A 22,196-nucleotide genomic window follows, 5' to 3' on the forward strand; every position below is an offset into this window, starting at 1 on the left:
TACAGTGTTTCGTCTTCCGATGATGATGACAATGTGCCCACGCAACTGCCTATGATGATTCCTATAGCCGGCAATCTCAAGGCCTTTCAGCCAGTGCCGCATGTGGAAACACCAATCGGTATCGCCCTTACACACGACTTTTTTTCAGTTTGCATTTATACATTTGTTAAACAAAATGGTTCTTCAGGAAATCATTCTCGTGAAGGCACTTACTATGATCACCATGCATCACTTCGAGGAACAGACAAAAGCATTGATCATAATATTGGTTCAGACATAGCACTTGGACTCGACACTGAAGACACTGTCCCTGAGCACGTTGCTTCAAATGATATCATTAAATCAGATAGAAAACAGAAAAGGCGAGACCAATATATGGCACGGCGAAATAGATTAACATTTGAACAGATGGAGGAAATCAATGCACGTCGCAGAGAAGCTAGGAAAAAAACAGAGGAGGAGAGGACTGCCCGTCAAAGAGAAGCCAGGCAACGAGTGACACCAGAGGAGAAGCAAAAGAGTAACACCCTTAGAAGAGCGGCCTACCAAAATATGTCAGTCCATGACAACCAACAGACAAACACCCGCCGAAGAACACGTCTGCAAAACAAATCACCTAAGGAGAAGCAGAACATGCTAGCTCAGCGCAAGAAGAGACTCGCGGCTAGGCGCAACACCCCTTGCGCTGAATCCATCGCAATGCCCCGCCCTGATGCAGGTACCTTAGCTACACCCAACCTGATGTCGAGCACTCATGCGTTGGCATTCAGAGAATCCGAAGCTTCAGCTCCTGCCCCTGCCCCCCGGTTTGCGAGTAAGGCTGGGAACAACTTTGAATCAGACGGTAATCCTTCCATCTTTACTCTACTTGTTCTGTACATGTGCATTGGACCAGTATTTAACGGCTCCACAACGGTGCAGGCGAGTACCTTAGTCGTACCCTGGATGATAATGATGCCCCGAGCGAACTCATAAATCCCTCACAGCAAACCAATGATCACCAAATAGACGACCAGCAGAATCAAGCTCGGGAGCAGAGGCAGGAGAGCAGAGCACAGCGTAGGGCTCGGGAGCGAGCTCACAAACAAAGTATTACAGCAAAGAACATTCAAGGGACTGCCTTAAAACGAACAGCGCGCGGGAAAAGCATACCAGAAGGTGAGAAGTCAGCTTTGCTAGATCGTCGTAATGCAAGCTTTCAAAAAAAGCGGAGGCCTCCAGGCCCAGATGCAAGTACCTTAGATGTGAACAGAGCAGCAACAAGCTCAGAAGCACCGCCCACAGGAGTTTCTTCACCGGCTTCCTCCCCTTCATCAAGCATGCCATCGTACACCATCGGAACCAATGGTAACCCTCTCATGTTTACTCCCCTCCTGGTGTGCACTCACAATAAAAACCATTACTTATCGGCTCAACAATGTTACAGCTGACATGGATGCCTTCCTTAGCGACATCATGGATGATGAGTACTACCTATTTGCCGGTGAAGGTACTCCGAGGCGCCTTTCGCTACTCATCCCTCTATATTATTGGTTTATGATGTGCATCCCATCGTGACTTGTTATATCTCCACAATGCTTGCAGCATCTGACACTGATAGCACGGACCTCGATGAGCCCGTAGAATCCTCCAACACAGGATCTATCGACCTAGATCCTTTCGACTATGTCTACTCGAACATCCCAGACAACACACACATCCTGAAGCACGCTGCAAACTGCGAGCATTGCAAGGCCAAGAAGTTCCAGTACGAGACTGACGGCTTCTGCTGTCGGAACGGGGAGATTGAGCTAGCTGAACCCGAGCCTATCCCAGAGCTGATGAGGTTATGGTCTAGCGCGGATGCAGACTCTCGGCATTTCTGGGAGAGCATTCGGTTCTTCAACGGGCACTTTGCCTTCACTACCCTTGGCGTCAGCCTAGACAACAACTACACAAACATGAAGTCCGGGGTGTACACGTTTCGGGCACATGGCACTATGTACCACAGGGTGCACTCGTTCGGTCCAAGATCTCGCCCTGAACATCTGCAGTTGTACTTCTACGATGACGATCCCAGCTTAAGCCATCGAAAGGAGGCCACCAAGCAATTGGACTAGCACGTTGTCAGCAAGTTAGTGGACGTCCTCGGGGAAAACCCCTACTCCCCACAGTTTAGGAGTTTGGGTGCCCACAAGGAAAACCTCGAGGAGTACCGGATAGACCCCATGTCATCCGAGGTGGCTGCGATTTGGGTCGAGGGAAGCGATCTAGCAAACAGGTTCAACCGCAGCATTACACTCTATGGGGACAACAACGAGAAGTATAGTATACATGCCACAGATGGCTGTTATGACCCGCTCTCGTATCCCCTCTTTTTTCCAAGGGGGGAGCTTGGTTGGCATCCAAATATCCCTAAGCACAATGTCCCTTGGGAGGTTGCACAACAACCAAGAGGAAACCGTGATAACGATTCAGGTGCGCCTGGTTGGTATGCTTATATGCCAGAAAAAGTTCTCTATCCTTCCATATGGTACCTAACCTTCTTCTTTCATGTCTTTCCACAGAGGGGAACAGCCGGTTGTGTGTCTCTGTCAGGGACTACTACTATTACCGGCTACAGACGCGCCCTGCGATATTCAACCCCATACTACACGGAGCACGCCTGTTTCAGCAGTGGGGTGTCGACATGTTCATCAAGATTGAGGGATGTAGGCTGAAGTGGATCAGGGACCACCAGAGAGAGATATGTGCCGATCTATACCAAGGCCTTGTGGATAGCATCGCGGTTGGGGAGATGCGAGCGAGCGCTGTTGGGAAGAGGATCGTGCTGCCAGGGACGCATCAAGGAAGCAACCGAGACATGAAGCGGAGGCAGATGGATGCCATGGCACTGGTGCAGACATATGGGAAGCCTGACATCTTTTTGACTATGACATGCAATCCTAGCTGGGAGGAGATACTGAATGAGCTGCTTCCTGGCCAGACACCCCAGGACCGACCAGATCTTGTTGCACGCGTGTTCAGGGCCAAGCTGGAGACCATGAAAGAGATGTTGTTCAAAAAGCACATCCTTGGTGTTGTGGTAGCGCATGTGTATGTCGTCGAGTTCCAGAAGAGGGGCCTCCCCCATGCACACTTCCTGCTGATCATGAATTCAAATTATAAACTCGTGGTGCCAGAGCAGTATGACCGCATCATATCTGCAGAGCTCCCGGACAGGCATAAGTATCCAGAGCTCTATGCCATGGTCGTGAAGCATATGATGCACGGCCCATGTGGCAATCTTAATCCCAAAAATGTGTGCATGCAAGACTTGAAGTGCAAGAGCAAGTACCCACGACCGTTCAACCAGAACACCTTACAGGGGAAGGATTCATACCCGGTTTATCGACGGAGGGACGATGGTCGTCAGGCTAAGGTCCGCCGTCAAATGCTGGATAACAGATGGGTCGTGCCTTACAACCCTTATTTGTTGCGGATGTTCAACTGCCACATAAATGTCGAGGTGTGCTCCAGCATCAAGGCCGTCAAGTACCTTTACAAATATGTATACAAGGGTCACGATCGAGCTTCATTCAGCATTGACCAGCCTGACAGCAACGGGGTTGTAGATGAGATTAAAAGGTACATTGATGCGAGATGGGTTACTCCACCGGAGGCGATGTGGAGGATATTCGGCTTCAACCTTTCTGAGAGTTTCCCGTCGGTCCTACAGTTGCTGCTTCATCTCCCTAATATGAATAGTGTCACGTTCAAAGCAGGAGAGGACCTGACCGATGTCGTCGCCCGTGATACTGCATCTAAGTCAATGCTGACAGAGTATTTCCTCGCTAATCAGCAGCACGTGTGGGCTCGGGATATCCTGTACAAGGACTTTCCGGGAAGTTTCACATGGCAGAGACAGAAATACTGGAAGCGGAGAGAAAAGCAGCACCAAGTAGGTCGAATCGTGTCAGCCCATCCAGCCGAGGGGGAGCGGTACTTTCTGCGAGTGCTGCTTAACCACGTACCAGGCAAGACATCCTTCGAGGACCTGCGGACCGTGGACGGAGTGCTATGTGATAGCTTCCGTGAGGCTGCCGAGAGATTGGGCCTCATTGAGGCCGACAACACACTTGACGAGTGTCTTACAGAGTCAACACAGTTTGCAATGCCAGCCTCACTCAGGAGGCTCTTTGCAACTATCTTGGTATTCTGCGAGCCAGGTGACGTGTGCGGTCTATGGGATAGGCACCTAGACGCGATGTCTGATGACTACCGTCGAACACACGCGTGCTCAAAAGCAGTGGAGCAGATGGTGTTGCTTGACATCAGGGGCATGCTACAGTCCGTGGGCAAAGACATAGCGTTGTTCCCTCTTCCGGACATTGACCAGACCTATGACACTACTGGAGGTGAGGCCAGAGAAGTCACCGAGGAGTCCGCCATCGAGGTTGACGCGAACGACGCTGATTTGGCGTCCTCGCTAAACCCTGAGTAGAGGCTTGCATACGATGAGATACTGGCAGCAGTTGATGCTGGTGATGGTGGTGTATTCTTTGTCGATGGGCCGGGAGGCACCGGGAAGACCTTCCTATACAGGTCACTTCTCGCAAAGGTTCGAGGCGAGGGCAAGATCGCGCTAGCTACAGCGACGTCAGGCGTCGCGGCTTCCATCATGCCTGGAGGAAGGACAGCCCACTCGAGGTTCAAGATCCCACTCAACATTGAAGATGGGGGGTCGTGCAGCTTCACGAAGCAAAGTGGGACGGCCAAGCTCCTGCACATGGCTTCACTCATCCTATGGGACGAGGCCACCATGACGAAGCGGCAAGCGGTTGAGGCACTAGACAATAGCTTGCGGGACATCATGGGACGACGGGACCGACCATTCGGGGGAAAGATAGTTGTGTTCGGTGGGGACTTCAGGCAGGTGCTTCCGGTCGTCAGGAAGGGGTCACGGGGTCAGATAATTGCCCTGTTATACTGTTGAGAAACATTGATCCAGCTAATGGGTTGTGTAACGGCACAAGGCTTGTGGTCCGGGGTTTTCAGAGGAACGCCATTGATGCAGAAATCGTGCTAGGACAACATGCTGGTAGGAGGGTGTTCCTTCCTCGAATACCTCTCTGCCCATCCGATGACGATATATTCCCTTTCAAGTTCAAGAGGAAGCAGTTCCCTATTAGGCTCAGCTTTGCCATGACAATCAACAAGGCGCAAGGGCAGACCATCCCAATTGTCGGGGTGTACCTACCGGACCCGGTTTTCTCTCACGGTCAGCTCTACGTCGCATTGTCTAGAGCCACAGCGAAGAGGAACATTAAGATTCTCGCCATCAAGGACAATGGCAAGGGTAAGGGCAAGGGTAAGGAAGAAAGCAAGAATTCAAAGAAGCGAAAAAGATTTGAGCCCTTATTAACGACCATGAAGAACATAGTGTACAAGGAAGTCCTTAGCACATGAAGTCACCGGATCAAATTATAGCAAGTCAAGGTAAAGTATGTTCATTTCTGCATTACAACCACATAACTATTGTAGATTTTATTAATGCACACTAACCTGAGTTTGTTGCTGTGTAGTACTCAGGCATAGTCAGTCTTCAGAAACCATGAGTATTCCTTTCGCGACATCTACCCGTCCTGTACCTGTTTAAGCTGGAAATAACAAGAGACAGCGTGAAATTTCAAACGGACGCAGGAGGAAGATGTTTCGATAGTGACTTGCTAAAGAAGAACAAAAATACTAAGGTGTCGTATTTCTTTCTAATGCATATGTTCTTTAATATGATCAAAACCTGTGGCATCTAATCTCATATATAGCAATATAAAAACTGACTTAAACTTCAATTGCATAGAATCTCTTGTTAGAAATACATGGACAAGGAACTATGTATCTGATAATTAATGAAGAACCCAAGCTGAGTGAAGCCATCAGTGATCTCCTCATATCTCTACTATCTCAACTATTAAAGGATGAGTTTTTCTAGGCGACAGATACTTCGATATGAAGTCTAGGAACATAATCCATTGATCTGCTTTTTTCTATACCTCTGTGATAAGATTTAGCACGCAGTTGTCCTTAATTTCTAACACGTTCTTAAACATCAATTTCAGGCCTCAAAATTCAATGAAGAAGGTGATTCCAAAGTACCATGTACAGGATTAGAAACATCAACCTTAAGCTATTTGCCAAAAGATGCAGACCAAGCTTTGCATTCGATTTTTACAAATGGTACATTAGTATGACTGTCACCATTGTAGAGTACTGACTTTTATGTCAGGTTACCTTGCATAAATCTGTATGATTCTGACATTGTGTTTGGCTTTGTTTAAATGCATTGTGGGTCTGTACAATTCGAAATTTGGTCAGGATTGGCAGATCGAATCTCCAGGAAGAGGAAGCTAGCATCCTTGACCACAGTTCTTTGCCTGTTCTACTAAAACCAAGTTTTACTAATTCTGTTCCTAAAAAAACTATAATTTTGGGTACGCTAACAAATTTCATGTGGTTAGCCCTTTAAACGAGTTTATGGGAAACAGAATTGGCAAAAAGTCCGTATCCAATCCAAACAACCCCAAGAAAGGTTTAATCCTCATCTCACTAAATAAACAACCTTATCCTAACCGTATACCGATACTACACATCTAGCTAGCCTTATATATATAGGAGAGATTCAATCTACCTCTAGTTTTTTGCTTCACCGGCGGTGCCAATCCAACAGACCTACCAATGCAGAACGCGGAGGGAGAAAGGGGAGTCGACCGTGACAAGGTAAGATTCGTGAGCACCTTCATCCTGATGCACAGGGAGGGGAGCAGAGCTCGGTGGCGAAGAGAAGCCGTCGACGTCGTGGTGCACCACGGAATCCACTCCTGCTCGTACTCCGCCCATCCGGGCGAGCACGGCTTGCTCAGGGTCTCCTCGGGCTGCACGGCGCGCGCCGGTCGCCGGGCGTTGCCAGCAGAAGATTCTGACCGGCGTGTCGCCGTGGGGGGGGGCAGGGGGACGCGGGGCAGGGGGCGCTGCGCGGTGGATGCCGCCGCCCAGACTGCGCGCGCGTCCGCGAGAGCCCTGCCTGGCGGATCTCGCCGGACACCAGGGAGTGATGGGAGTGGGTGTGGGATGCTCGCGAGGGCGCAGCCAGGCCTTAAGAATGGTTCGGAGGCGGGGGCATGGGAGGTTGGGCCAGGGATTGGTGCCTCGCACCGTCGCGCGCCGTGCGGATGCGCCCCATGACGCGCCGGCGGTTGCACAGGGGAGCTGGGTAGGTGGTAGCTGAAGGGAAAAGGGATAAGCGGTGAGGAGAAAGTGAGAGCGGTGAGGAGAGAGTGAGACTGAGAGTCACAGCTGCACTTCCTTGGTTCCTAAATACGAAGTATAATTTTTTATAGAGATTTTAATAAAAGATTACATACAGATGTATAAGACATACTTTAGAGTGTAGAATTACTCATTTCGCTTCGTATGTAGTCGATGTTTGAACCGAGATATTTAAGAACGGAAGGAATAGAACTAAGGTATTTAGACAGTCTGTCACTGCTATCAAATTTCTTAGATGTCTGTCTTTTTAATCTTTTATTTTGCATGTTGCATATGAATTATTATACTATTCCTAAAAATAATATGGCAGAACTATATTTAATTCATATATTTCACTATGCAGAATGTGCCGCTGACAGATATGGATATTGTGAACCATGAAAAAGAACCTATCAACAAGATCGATGTGCAGATAGAAATAATAGCAAATTCGCGTCATAACAAACCAAGAAGAGCAAATACAAATATTACACCACAAGGTATTTACTTTCACAGTGATTATCAGCCTTATCATTTCATTGACCTTTTTTATATGTAACTAATTTAGCTTCATGTTGTCCCATGACAGATTATATTTGCACAGCGGACGATATTTCCATTATTAAATCAATCATGTCCTTACATGAAAAAACGAAATTGGTGCACATCAGTGATGCATTATTAACGAACGCTGAGATGAGATGCCTTACGCATGATGATGTGTTTTTGCATGATGATGTAAGTCAAACCACACAAACTCTCATAATTAAACATCAGTGTCTCAAAATTTAAATGCATTATATCTTTGAAATTATAGGTAATAAATGCATACATATACTGCATAAGTGCCCAGGAGCATCTGCAAAATAGAGCGGATGGAAAGGTACACATAGCAAGCACGTTTGTGTCTTCCCTGTTTAAGAAAGATAAAATAGACCCGGCAACACATCGCCACATTGTAAAACGAGTGAATACTTTTCTGGAGCATGACATGGTCAGTCTTAACTCACTACACTTATAATATATGAAGCACATCTTTTTACCTGAAAGTGGTTACGTGATATATAATATTTATTACTTCAGGTATTCCTTCCAGTTAACATCGGAAAATGCCACTGGTATCTATCAGTAATCAATGCGAAGAAACGAGAGATACAGGTACTGGACTCGCTTGGAGTTGGAATGGGCCGCAGTGACCTCACTATGACGGTAAATGTCTGCTTCTTGTGTTTTCCTCTATACATTACATTCTCTTTGCTCTAATATGTAGTGACAATTTTCCATTTAATAGTTACAAGGACTTGACAAGCATTTAAAAATCGCATGTGATATGCCGGAGTTTAAGAGAGGTGATAGGTGGCAGGACCTCGATATTATGAATTGGACAGTCGTAGACAAGTTCCAAAAGCCAATCCAAACAGATAGGTATGATGAACACATCTCATAATCTGAACTGAATTATAGAGAAATTTATGATAGAATAGTCTTGTGAAAACATTATTGATGCAAAAATATGGTCTTATTTGTTAGCCAAAACATTGAGGTAATAGATATACATTGGACAATAAATGGAGACATGTACAATGAACATTATTACTTGTTTAAATACTTTATTTATATTGAGATGAAAGCCTAAGGAAATATTTTCATATTGTAGCGCGTCATGTGGATTGTTTATGTTAAATTGTATGGAGTATTGGACTGGAGATATTTTGTCTGATAATTTCACTCAGGTATCTCTTTTTTCATAATAGCAGATTTCATCTCAATGGTGCTTTTTAACAAATTATTTTTAATTACTATATGTAGAAGGACATGAAAGAATTTCGACGAAAATTAGCTGTCATATTGTTGGAGACAGAACTTAATAAGTTAAAAGGAAGTCCAATATATTATCGGGCTGACAATGAAGAAAATGTATCTGACAATGAAGAAAATGTATCTGATTCTGATGTTGAGTTTTTGGAGGACCGAAAGCGTAAGCGGCAAGATTCACATGATGGAGCCGAAGACAAAAGCCCCCTTCGGAACCCCATCATGGCCGCGGACCCGCAAGATTTAGTTGATGAACTATGCCACCACATCATGTCAATTAATGATGCTACTTCCTTGGAGTAAGGAGCATGTCTAAGAAGTATAAAGTTTCAATATACACTATTACAATGTTACAATTATTAACTTTTATCTACAGGAAGGAGTGGGTGCGAAGTTCTAAACCACATCTGATAGGATTAAGTCTTAGAAGGATCCAAGGTATACTCTGCAGGGACCAGCCGTTGGACATTGATTGTTTCAACATGGCTATACGTATACTTGCAAATGACGAGGCCTTACTGACAAGAGATCCTCCTGTGCGCTTTATGGATCTACAATTTTGTGTAAGTTACTGCACATCACAAATTATTATTATCATTGTCACCATCATGTTCCTTAACCATTTTTTACCCAGACGGCCGTGATTGAAGCTGCCCTCGCTTCCGCACGAGATTTAGATTCGCGGGTACAGCCAGATATTCAGGCGCTAGCATCATTGCTTCGTAGCTCGACTGAGATAGACCACACCATCTCATCATGCAATTGGGTAAGTTTGGTCTATTTTATATGGTAGTCGTGATTAACATTTATTCTAAATGAGTGTTGCTTGTAGATATTGCTTCCTCATGCATTCCTCGGCCACTTCATCTTGTTCGCAATCAACAAACATGCCCGTCAAGTATCTATTTTGGACCCACTTATTCCGTCCTTATCTTTAGAGAGATATGCATTAAAATTTCAGAGGGTTGCATTCTACCTGAATGATGCACTCAAATTAGCACAACCGGGTTGGAAGTCTGATACATTTTCTGGCCACGTAAATCACCAATTGATGTTCCGACGAGCGTAGACCGGTAAGTTACTCTGAAAATCAATATGCACATTTTATATTTATTGTCATAACCTCCCAAGATAATGATAGTGTATTCATCTACAGGAATGAATCTGGTTATTTTGTTTTCAATTTTATGCTCTCATGGCATGGTAACAAATTTGTTTGTCCAATTTGCACGGTGGGTATTCTATATTACACGTTCATAAAAGGTTTGAAGCGAAATTGCATGCTAACATCATACATTGCACATGCAGGATGGTTATGAGTTGAGAAAGAATTTGTTGATACACTTGCTCGAGTATCATGCGAATGAAGCTGAAGACAACATCCCGTATGATGTACGAGAAATTCTCATGTGCCTCAAGTAGGAAGTTAATAAGAGATAATAAACTGGACTTGATCTCTACGCATCGGTGGTCAGACTATAGTTTTTTTATCAGAATTTATTTGTTCATCTCCATGGATTTGTTTTCCGTATTTGCCATATGTTGTGGCTATTTATTTATAAGCTTTTGCGATGCAATATGTATTGGAGGGGGAAAAGGTTAAGCTTCGTCTGAATACAGATGCACTCATTATCTTATTTTCAATTTTATACTCTCTGGGATGGTAACAAATATATGCAAAGGCATGTAATTTTTTTTCCCTCTGTTATAAAACTCTCCGACACAATATTTACTCTTTGGAAAAAAAGTCTTGGGGAATATATGCACTTAGCCTACAAATCGCCCGCAAAATGCAAAGGAAAAACGAAACAGCTTCACGCATGATACTTGTGCCCGACCTATGCACGACAAGCAAATCCAGTTACTACTGCTGTTCTCAGTCGTGTGCGGCTGGATTCCATCGTCGTCCAGCTATCGTGTAATTTTTGTCGTGTGTAGCACCTCTAAAAAAAGGCTCGGCCTGCGAACCGATTAAAAAAAGCCCGTCCGCCGGACGAGAGACCAAGCCCGTCTGCCGCCGCATGGCGATACGCGTCCCGGTCTGCTTCCCCGTCCGCCGCCGCAGGCCGATCTGCTTCCCCTCCGCCGCAGCCCCTCTTTCCCCGCCCACCCCCCCTCCCCCGATTTCCTCCATGGCAACTGACGGTCAGCTCGAAACTGGCAACCGCCGGTCAGCGTTGTTATGTGATCGTGGAGATCGTCGATGGTGGAGCTATGGCAGTTATCTCCCCACCCCGCATGATAAAAAGGTGCAAACCTCCCTTGTCTTGAGTTCTCCCTCATTCTCTCTTCCTTTTTACTCATCGGGCCACCGCTGCCGTCTTCACCTCGCGCCGGCATCAGCGGCGGCAGTGGAGCGGACGACGGCTTCGTGCCTGCCCTCGGTGCGTGGTGAAGGGGCGGTGGCGGTCGACGTGATTCGGCTGGGTGCGCGCGACACCGCGTGTGGCGCTGCTCCGACTCGGCGGCGCGTGGACCAGGCCAGACTCGCCGCATTCCGGTCACGACGCGCATCCAGCTCTGCTGCAACTGCCGCTTTTTATCATCCACGGTCACCTGCGACATTCCACATACAGGCCAGGTCTGAACAGAGAAGTTACCTGCCACACAACAAGGTAACATACATTCCCGCCAATCAGTTTCTTTGGATGTAATGGAAACAAATAATGCATGAGAGAGATATGGAGCTCAGCTCCTTCCTTTAGCAATCTATGCTTCTCCCAGTAAATCCTTGCATCTTAGAGGCTTGAACCAACGTTGCTTCATTTCTTGATAGCAGTTTTCTTTTAAATATTATACTACCTGAATGCCCGTGGTTCAGTCGTTATATTCATACTATGCATACATAAATTCAGCCATTAAAAAAATTAATCTGAGAGCCAGCATGTGCATACCTTAACAATTATTCATTGATTCTTCCTGCTAAGCTTTATTAGCTGCAAATGAAATGGTGGGAGAGCACTCGTCGCCATGGCCGAATCTAGGGACAAAAGAACAATTTTCACTTCTCAAAGAGCAATTTTCACTTCTCAAAGATGTTCTTTTACTTTGGCAGCTGCAGGCCACATATATATTAGTAGTCCTGTTGTACAACTTTGATGAATTTTCCTTTTCCAAGTTATTGTTGGTCCAGTTATTGGCCTCTCTAAAAACATTTGTTTTCACATGTCCTTTGCTCCCAGGAAATCTGGTTCAAGCTCTACTGTTGTTTTATAGAAGAAAGTTGGAGGCGGCATTCGAAAATCCAGCAGGTTCTTCTTCTGGGTATGAAAAAAAATGACTATAGATTTCGTGGTCTGCCATTGCTTTTCTATTTCTTTGTGTTCTTGTTGTATCGGATGGCATGATTGGCATCTATTTCAAAAAGTCCATATACTTCAGCAATTGACAGATTTTGCTATCATACAAGTCAATAACAATAGGCATCGATTGCAAACTTTAGAGGTACTATGCATGTGTGTTAGAATTTTATTGATTTGTATCTATCCTTATTGCCACTCTGTTGCTTCCAAATTTAAATGTGACATATTTTGTTAAACTGTATTAGATGGCGCCAATTAACCTTAGACGTCAGCGGACATTTGCAAACTTCACAAAAAAACCAGTTGAGCCTAGGTAAGTTTAACATGCTTTCTCATATTTGAAAGAAAAGGAAAACCCTGTTAGCTAATTTAAGCTATTTGTTATAGATTCATAGACTTCGACGACATCGAATATTCTGATACATTCAGGACTTGTAGCATCTGCGTGAGGGTAGATGTCAAATTCCCGGTTAATCCGAGTGGTGATAAGCTTCACTTCATTCTTATGGACAAAACTGTAAGTCTCAAGCATGTTAGATTGCTAAAATAGACATTTGTTTTATCATCATCTAACATTTCCTAAAACAATTCTAAGGGTGCCAAAATCGAGGCTATAGTTGCCGGAAAAGATTTAGTGAATAGATTCAATATTACATTGCACATGGGTCGTAAGTACATCATTCATGGTGTTACTATGCGGCCTAACTTTGAAGAACTGGAGTGTAGATACATTCAACACACATATGAGTGTTCCTTCAGCGCAAGGACATTTGTTGAGTCTCTCTCACTTCAATTTCCAACATATCCCAAGCATTTGATGCCGTTCCAAGAAGTTCAGAGGTGTCCAAGAAACACTTTCGTAGGTATGCATTCAAGCATATAATACTTACTAACATAGAGATAATCTTGGTATATAATTTTGACTAATGATAATTGACACAGACATAATTGGCATAGTCGTTCATTATGATGGACATGAATGCATTGGGGGATACCCAGGTGCTGAAATATATAGAGAGGTCACCTTCATGGATATGTGGTATGTGTACTTGGTACATAATAGTTCCAACTCTTTTATACCGAATAATCGAAATTAGTTCAAAAAGTCCTTGACATGGTTACCATTTTAAAAAATTCCACATTGTAGGGGCAAACTTATAGTTGTTGGGATTTGGGGTGGCAACTTGATTCAGAACTCATATAGGTGGTCAACAACTGAAGGCAATAAATCTATTGTCCTTGCCACTATGCTTCGTAAGGATTGCAAATACGGTAATTGAAGCATCTATACCAATACATGTATTGCATATTCTAAGGAAGTGTATTGTTATGTCAACCTAAATATATTTTTTATCTTGGCAATAGGAAATCTGGAAACTTCAAATTACACCACCCTTGCATTCAACCCGGATCATACTGCAGCACGCGCACTTGATGGTGAGTAGTTATGACTTTTATTAACTAAAAATCAATTACTTACGATTGTTATTAACATATGTAGACAAATTTTAAATATTATTAAATGCAACATTTATAATATATATTTTTGCAGATATTCGCCAGAAAATAATAGGTGGGTTGATTGATATGAAGTTTGTTCAGCAATTTATTGAGTGGAGGTGGGCTTTCCTAGCAAGCAAGTTGTCTACAAAGGATCCCCGACACAGGATGTATATAAAGAAAGCTCCGCGCATGTAGTAGAGATAGTAGACATTGGTTATGCCTATTACGCATGATTGTGTGTTTCAATTTGTAAGTGTAGTTATCACGTACTTGGTTTGTATGTACTATGTAGGTGACTGTTTCGTCATATTTGTTTGTGTCTATGGTGTTTTAAGGGATGTGCTAATTTCACGGATGATTTAGTTATTATCTACATTTAAATGCAAGTTTGTCCATGTTCATAGATTTTGAATTACCTATGACATTGTTTTTTTGTCAAAATATATTCTATAAAAAGCACTCATTTAAAATATCCAAGTCCATGCTATCACTTTGTCGAGTAATCTTTTCACAGCATATACTTCATATTTTGTGTGTCCGTGGCAACGCACGGGCATTCAACTAGTTGTTATAACCGTTGAAGTAGTATAGATGCGCAGTCTTCAGCCACCCGATCTGGAATTGACGAAATTTACGGAGTGTTGCCACCGCTAAGTGAAAATAACCCTTCCTTCCTTCTCTCTCTTCCGTTCTTTCTTTCCGACCGAACCGGACACAGCACAGCACACATAAAAAAGACATCACTTTCAAAAACTCATCCGCATTGCTCCGGCGTGGCAGCACACAATCTATGAGGGCGCACCAGGCGGCCGCTGCCGCTCAATCCGCTCGGTGTCTGCCCATGGCCGGCCGCCGCTCCCTTGCGTGGTTCTCTTGACAGTGCGCCTGGTCGCTGACCATGGCCGGCCTAGCTTTTTCTCGATCTCCTTTAGTACTGGACAATACCTCCTACGCTCAGGTGGAATGGGTTCGCGACGAATAGGGAAATAAATTTTATGTTTAGAGTTGATGCAATCCATGGCCTAAATTGTTCAGTATGGTAGGATTTGGTGGTAGTTGTGCGTCTGTATTTGTTCATCCATGCCTGTGCCGAAGGTTGAAGATGACCCAAACTGGGCTAGATGAGAGGCTGCGGCCGCACAAACGTATGTTGATTTATGCACGTCGGCTCCCAGCCCAGTAGTGTATTTTATAGAAGAAGCCCAACTGTTCTACTATGTGTGACATCTTCTGCCCCGTTGGTTGTCCATGCTAGCCCATGTAAAAGGCATGCCTGTAAGCTTATTTGGTCCTGTTGTTAGCCCATCTAACTCATCGTACTAGGTCTATGAGGCTTCTCTTTCTCTTCCGCTCGCTGCCGCCGCTCTGTCTTCTACTCCCGTCGCCGCCTTCTCTTCTACTCGCCACCATGAAACGGCAGCCACTACTGCACATGAAACAACAGCATTCAACGCTGATCATTACTCCGCCCTCCATTACCCCGTCGCTCTCACTTCTGCTCACTGTTGTCTTCCTCTTTAAAAAGACGTCCCCGAGGACGCACAATTCCTCTACTGTTCGGCTCTAGCCATCCTCTTTGGTAGGTGGATGCTCCCTCTTCTCAGTTCTCATCCATCGTCAGGTTTTCCTAACCATGACCTTATGCCTTTTGAATCTGTCAACTTGCGCTCTGGATCGACAGGTGCTTGGCTCATCAAAGAAAAAAAAAATCACACAACCTCTCGTGGTCCCTATATTATTTTTTGATATGTATGTGTTCCAAGTACGATTGATTGTATTCATTTCTAACAGGAATAATCTGTCAATGCTAGAGTTTAACCTCTCAAATATGTCATATGCAGTTTTTTGAAGATGGGGAAGAGAGAATAGTAGTTCGTATTTTTTTAACCTGAATTAGCACCTCTGCCGACCAGACTAACTGAGGTTTTTTGCATGCTATTGAAGAGTATCATGGAATTCAACATGGACTTTCCACAAGCTCTGGTAACTTAGATTAGCAAACCACGGAAACTGAATTTCCGCCCTTGCATGTTGTTTGAGAGACTATTTGACATTTCATGATAGAAACACAACCAAATATTATCCCCTTCCGGGTAAAAAATGATTATGCCCTTCAATTATTATTCCACTAGGTTAATGTTTCATGTAATCCATCACTTGGTGTTTCTGTTTATGGATCTGTCAGTATTTTACTATATTATGAGAAAAGGTATATATGGGCTGCTATCGTCAATCACGCATGCAACCGGTACCGAACTACATTCTATTTAATTTTTTTATATTGTGGCTTAATTTGTAATCAGTTCTAACTCTCATTTGTACTACTTCATGATGATCATATGCATGTATATGGGTTAAGCTTATGCAACTATATATGGCTTAACTGCATTGCCTCTATCTAAATTATTTATATTATGGCTAAAATTGTAACCGAGTCGAACTTCCATTAGTAATTACATGATGATCCTATGCATGTAGTGAGATATGGATTCACCTTATGGAACTATGAAAATCTGAATTGTGAAGTATATATGGGCTGCTATCCACTTTATTGGGATGATTATGTAGACTTTACTATGTGCAAATGGTACAAAAATAAAGATAGGCCACGCCAAAAATTTCAATGAAATTGTTTCCAAAATATTGTTTACATCAATATATATCAGCAAATTTTCTCAAAATGTTACAACAAGCCTTAAGGCCAGTCAAGGCATAGCAAGCATGGAGCACGCAAGTATATGTTTGCTTTCAAATTTCAACATGTACCATTGCACCAGCTCTCATCTAGGAATCCCGCAGCAACGCGCGGGGTACCACCTAGTATCAACAACAGGGGCATACCATCTCAAAAAAAAAAAACAGGGGCACACAAAGATGTTCCTAAATTCAGTAATAACTGAAACCGGTTAGCCACTCTGTACTCCTAAATCAAGAGTTCCTAAATTCAGTAATAACTGAAACAGATCAGCATCACTCTGTACTCTTAAGTCAAGAGCTCCTAAATTCAGTAATATCTGAAACAGATCAGCGTCACTCGTACTCTTAAATCAAGAATATTGATTAACATAGTACGTATTTAGCTTCTACCAGTGGGCAGCAGAAAAGGAGTGCAAATATTAGCATGAACCCAGAAACGTACCCTCATGTTTCCCTCACCTGAAGGTAGCTATCTTGTCAACCCATTATATTTTGATCACAAATATTTTCAACCATCAAGTAATTATTATTTTCATTGATACACAGTGCTGTATTAAGTAGTTTACAAACCAACACAAAAGGGATATTCATTCACATTGTTTGCCTTACCTACCTCTAAGGACACGCACATTCACTACACTCTCTACTTTATCTCCTGCACAAAAAACACTTGTCTATAGCATGAAGCCAGGATGCCTCTCAGTTTTGGTTCATAGGTTTCATATACATCAATGTGACTCAAACTTGTTACACCATAATTACCAACTACTACCTGCCAATATGTTCCATATATATCTACCTCATTGCACCACTGTAGATGCAGCACTTGTAGACTGTTAAGCCAGTAATAGCAGGAGTTTATTTTAGCTGGATAATTGTGGATTCAGTTGCACAGATTGCTGAAGAAAAATCTATAGACATCTGGCACTGTCATATTAATAATCAAATAAATGTTAGATGATAAGGCTTTCTAATCAGTCATATACAAACAATCTGATAACTACTAAACATGAGAATAATATGGATGCAGTACAATAGTCAGAAAATGATACTTGATGCAGATGAATGCAGATAACATAAGCAGCAGAAATTAGTGTCAGGTAAGAGAACACACAATGGTATGAATCCATATAGAACTAGATGATGCCCCGCACGTTGTTGCGGGAATATTTTGCGTAGTGAGATTTTGGTTATATGGAACATGAATATTTGAAATAATAGTTTTTAAAATTATATAAGAATTAAATTTAATACCATAATAGAATGGAATTTTACATGCATGCATGTTTGCATGTTGAAGTGGATTTTTAATATGCATAGTTGCATGTTGAGGTGGGCCTTTCCTATATATGCATGTTGAATGATGAGGTGGCATGCTTGCATGCTGAGAGAAATATGTTAGTGGGGCCTAGCTATTTAGATATAGAAGATGACAGTGGTCAAAATAACAATGCAAATTACCTGCATGTCATAGCAAATACATTCAGCTATGCCATTACTAAACTGACAACAGAATTTTTGGTTGCAGTCAATAATAATTAAAAGCTAGATAGATCATAGAAGAGATGGTTTCACTGTTTTTGGACATTGGGCTTTAAACCTCATCTTGGTGACTTATTTTAATAAAAGAAAGGATAATAGTTTCCAAATAAAGGTTACTGACTAGAAGAGAAACCACAGTTCCATGAGAAACCACCGGACATGGATATAAAACACACGCGCGAGGACCGAGAGCGATGCCATCGATGTCATGTGCAAATGATTGGAAGCCGCCAGGGCCCCCATGCCAGAGCCGAAGGTGCATCAATACAGGATATGAGCTCGCCCACCAATGCCGAAGAGACGCAATCGGAGTGTATCTGAGCTCCAAGCCGACACCCCAAGAGGATGACGACGCAACACGCCGCCATCAGCACGACCAAAAGAAGGTCAAGGGTTTTCACCCAAAGCCCTAAGGCGTAGAGGACGAACACAACTGACGCCCCCAAGAGGGACGTGGCACCCACATGCATCGACATCATGGAGCTCCCCCAGACTCTCACATACCCAAGTTCCCTGCCACCATAATAAACCTCCACACCACGATTTGGGAGATAACGCTGCCGAAGGATCGTACGCCAGGATACCTGCCGCCTCACTGCTGACAACCACACAGCCAAGGACAAACGTCACCACCACTGCAAAGTTGTTCGCCACAGAGCTGACCACACAGTCCACCTTCCAGGGCCGATGCCCTGGCATCCTCGATCCCTCCTTTCCCTCCACCTTGCTCAAAGAAAACCTGCCTTAGGCCAATTCCACCGTGCGATTCCAAACGGACGTCTGTTTTGTCCGGATTCTGTCCATTTGGGTAGGGATTTGGGGTCGTGTCCGGGCGTGTCCTGAGATGCGGTGGTCGTGCGTCCACCGCGCGGACGCTGACAGCTTTCAGGTCGTGATCTACACACACGCGATCTGTGGATGCCTCGATCTGAGCCTAGGAGGAACTCGAGGATGAACAGAAAACACACACGAACACGGGAGACAGTTTTGCGACGCCTTAATTCCAGCGTCTTTTCTGTTTCTCTTCTTTTATTCAACAGGGAAAACAAACTGAGCGACTTCTACGCCACGACCCAACATGCTCGCACCATCCCACGGCTTCAGATCGTGGACTCGCTCGTGCTACGAAAACGCTAGACACGACTTGGCCGCAACGTGGACTAAGCACGCTTCTGGCCATACAGAAACATGTACGTACAAAACACGTACAGATAAACTCCTAGGTGTCTATAACTGAAACACAAAGAAGAAAGACGTACAGTCTTAGGAAACTAGGAAAGAGGACAAGGTTAACAACAACAATCACCTCCTTAAACTTGTCACTTGCCTTTCATTGCCCTCATGCCAATCCTCTCCCTCATCTCTAGAAATTTTATTCTTCCAAGCGGCTTTGTGAGTATGTCAGCCAACTGATCGCCACTACGGACATGCTCCACGGACACGGATCCTGACTCCACCATGTCGCGGATGAAATGATATTTAATATCAATATGCTTACTCCTGTCATGGTAGACCGGGTTTTTGCAGAGAGCTATAGCTGACTGGTTATCAATTTTCAGCAATACTTGATCAACCTCCTGCCCGAGCACATCAGCTAATAGCCTCGCCAACCATATTCCTTGACAAGCTGCATATGCGCCCGCCATATATTCAGCTTCACATGATGAGACAGCGACGACTTTCTGTTTCTGTGAGAACCAAGTGATCAGACAAGGGCCAAGATAGAATATAACTCCACTTGTGCTTTTTCGATCACCAACATCCCCAGCCATATCACTGTCACTATAGCCATACAGGCGCAATGCTGTTCCTTCCTTCCTCTCATAACAGCACCCATAATCCAGTGACCCCTTCACATATTTAAGGATGTGCTTGACAGCAGCCAAGTGTTCACTGGTTGGTTTCTCCATGAACCTACTGACAATACCGACAGGGAAAGCAATGTCCGGTCGTGTATGAACTAAGTACCTGAGACTTCCAACAATGCTACGGTATTCAGTAGCATCTACTGGTGGAGCTGTACTGGTTTTCCTCAATTTCAGTTTGGGTTCCATCGGCACATGTGCTGGGTTACAGTCCATCATTCCCGCCTTCTCAAGAATTTTTGTAGCATAGCCTGACTGACAGAGAAAGATGTTCCTTGGACTTTGTCGTACTTCTATTCCAAGATAATATGACAGCAACCCCAGATCACTCATACTGAATCTGTCTTTCATTTGCTTTTTGAAAGAAGCCACTTCTTCAGTGCTTGTTCCAGTAATGATTAAATCATCTACATATACTCCAACCAGCAACTTGGATGTGCCATGACACTTCTTGTATAGGGCGTGTTCCAGAGGACATTTTTCAAAACCTAGTTGCACTAGAGTTTGATCCAACTTTGTGTTCCATGCCCTTGGAGCTTGCTTCAGACCATACAAAGCTTTGCTCAATTTCAGAACTTTTTCTTCCTCTCCATTCACTTCAAACCCTGGTGGCTGTGACACAAACACTTCCTCAGCAAGTTCACCATTTAAAAATGCTGACTTTACATCCATATGATGTATTTCCCAACCCTCCTGAGCTGCAAGTGCAATGATAAGTCTGATGGTTTCCAAACGAGCAACAGGTGCATACACCTCCTCAAAGTCAATTCCATGCCTCTGAACATATCCCTTGGCTACTAACCTGGCCTTATGCTTCACTACGTTGCCATGTGAGTCCTTCTTCAATTTAAAAACCCACTTAAGACCAATTGGCTTTGTACCTGGTGGTAGATGCGTGAGCTTCCAAGTCTTATTTTCTTTAATGGAGCTCAACTCGTCCTGCATTGCACGCCTCCAGCATGCATCTTTGCTTGCCTCCAGGTACGAGGTTGGTTCAGCCATTCCCAACATACACAAGCTATATTCATCACCATCAATCTCGAAAGTTTCATCATAAATATCGTCGAGCAGCCGGTACCTTTGTGGTCCTTCTGACGTTGTTGGTTCTGAAACATTTGTTGGTGGTGATACAGAGTTTGGGGATGACTGCACCGCCGTCATCGGGGTCTCTGGTTCAGCTGTACTTTCAGAACTTCTCACCTCGTGATCAACCTGCAATTTCCCAGGTATTGGAGATGGCATGGGCACGCCAATGTCCAGATGTGCACCATACTGAACTGTGAAGGTAACACTACTCGGCTGTGTCGGTTCAGTCTTCTCTGAAACCCAATCCCACTGTCCATCTTCTTCAAATACTACTTCACGAGAGATGTGCAGTTTGTTTGTCCTTGGATCAAACATTCTGTATGCCTTTGAATTTGGCTCATAACCAATGAAGATCATGACCGAACTGCGATTAGCCAGCTTGGGAAGATGTGCACCAATTTTCTTAACATGTCCAAGACATCCAAATGTGCGCAGAAAATGCACATCCGGTTTCTTCTTGTACAGAGCCTCATATGGAGTCATATTTGGGACACTCTTAGTTGGTGCACGGTTGAGCAGAAAAACTGCAGTGGCTACAGCTTCACCCCAGAAAGTACCTGGCAATTGTTTGTTCTTCAACAGGCTCCGCGCCATCCCCACGACAGTTTGGTTTCGGCGTTCAACCACACCATTTTGTTGCGGCGAGTACGGAGCAGTGAGATGGTGCTTGATCCCCAAATCTTCACAGAACTGAACAAACTCCCTTGAGGTGAATTCGCCTCCTCTATCTGTCCGAAGTGCCCTGACAGTCAGTTTCAATTCAGTCTCAACTGATGCCTTGATCTTCTTCACTGCACCTAGTGCCTCATCCTTGCTTTTGATGAGCACAACCCACATATAGCGAGTGCAATCGTCCACTATCAACAAGAAGTACTTTTTCTCACCAAAAGTTGCTGGAGAAATTGGGCCACAGAGATCTCCGTGCAACAGCTGCAGAGCTTCGTCTGCGCGAAAGTTAGCTTCAGCAGGAAATGGTCTACGGCGCTGCTTAGCGACCAAACAGCCATCACAAAACCGATCACCTTGATCTATCAATGGTAAACCTCTCACCATCTCCTTCTGACCTAAAATTCTTAGCGCTGAGAAGCTCACATGACCATATCTTGCATGCCAAAGCCATGCG

At 44.2% G+C, this 22,196-nt stretch overlaps 1 protein-coding gene and 2 pseudogenes across 1 annotated transcript; all 3 read left to right on the forward strand.

Annotated features, from left to right (window-relative positions):
* Nucleotides 1-699: 699 nt before the first annotated feature.
* On the forward strand, nt 700-5,427 carry LOC147987622 (uncharacterized; annotated as a pseudogene).
* Nucleotides 5,428-6,693: 1,266 nt separating this feature from the next.
* On the forward strand, nt 6,694-10,500 carry LOC147987623 (uncharacterized; annotated as a pseudogene).
* A 2,125-nt stretch (nt 10,501-12,625) lies between these two features.
* Nucleotides 12,626-14,078, forward strand: LOC125534626 (replication protein A 70 kDa DNA-binding subunit A-like). The gene is made up of 7 exons (XM_048697800.2): nt 12,626-12,693; nt 12,768-12,897; nt 12,976-13,243; nt 13,323-13,419; nt 13,528-13,652; nt 13,746-13,817; nt 13,933-14,078. The coding sequence occupies exons 1-7, from the start codon at nt 12,626-12,628 to the stop codon at nt 14,076-14,078; spliced, it is 906 nt and encodes a 301-aa protein (XP_048553757.2).
* The last annotated feature ends 8,118 nt before the right edge of the window (nt 14,079-22,196 follow it).

Source organism: Triticum urartu, chromosome 2A, assembly GCF_056163025.1.
Source record: "Triticum urartu cultivar PI428250 chromosome 2A, HENAU_Tu73, whole genome shotgun sequence".
Taxonomy (NCBI): Eukaryota; Viridiplantae; Streptophyta; class Magnoliopsida; order Poales; family Poaceae; genus Triticum; species Triticum urartu.

Coding starts and splice junctions, on each gene's coding strand:
- LOC125534626 (XM_048697800.2), top strand. CDS start 12,626: ATGGCGCCAATTAACCTTAGACGTCAGCGGACATTTGCAAACTTCACA. Junction 12,694..12,767: donor AAAAAACCAGTTGAGCCTAG/GTAAGTTTAACA, acceptor TATTTGTTATAG/ATTCATAGACTTCGACGACA. Junction 13,818..13,932: donor TGCAGCACGCGCACTTGATG/GTGAGTAGTTAT, acceptor ATATTTTTGCAG/ATATTCGCCAGAAAATAATA.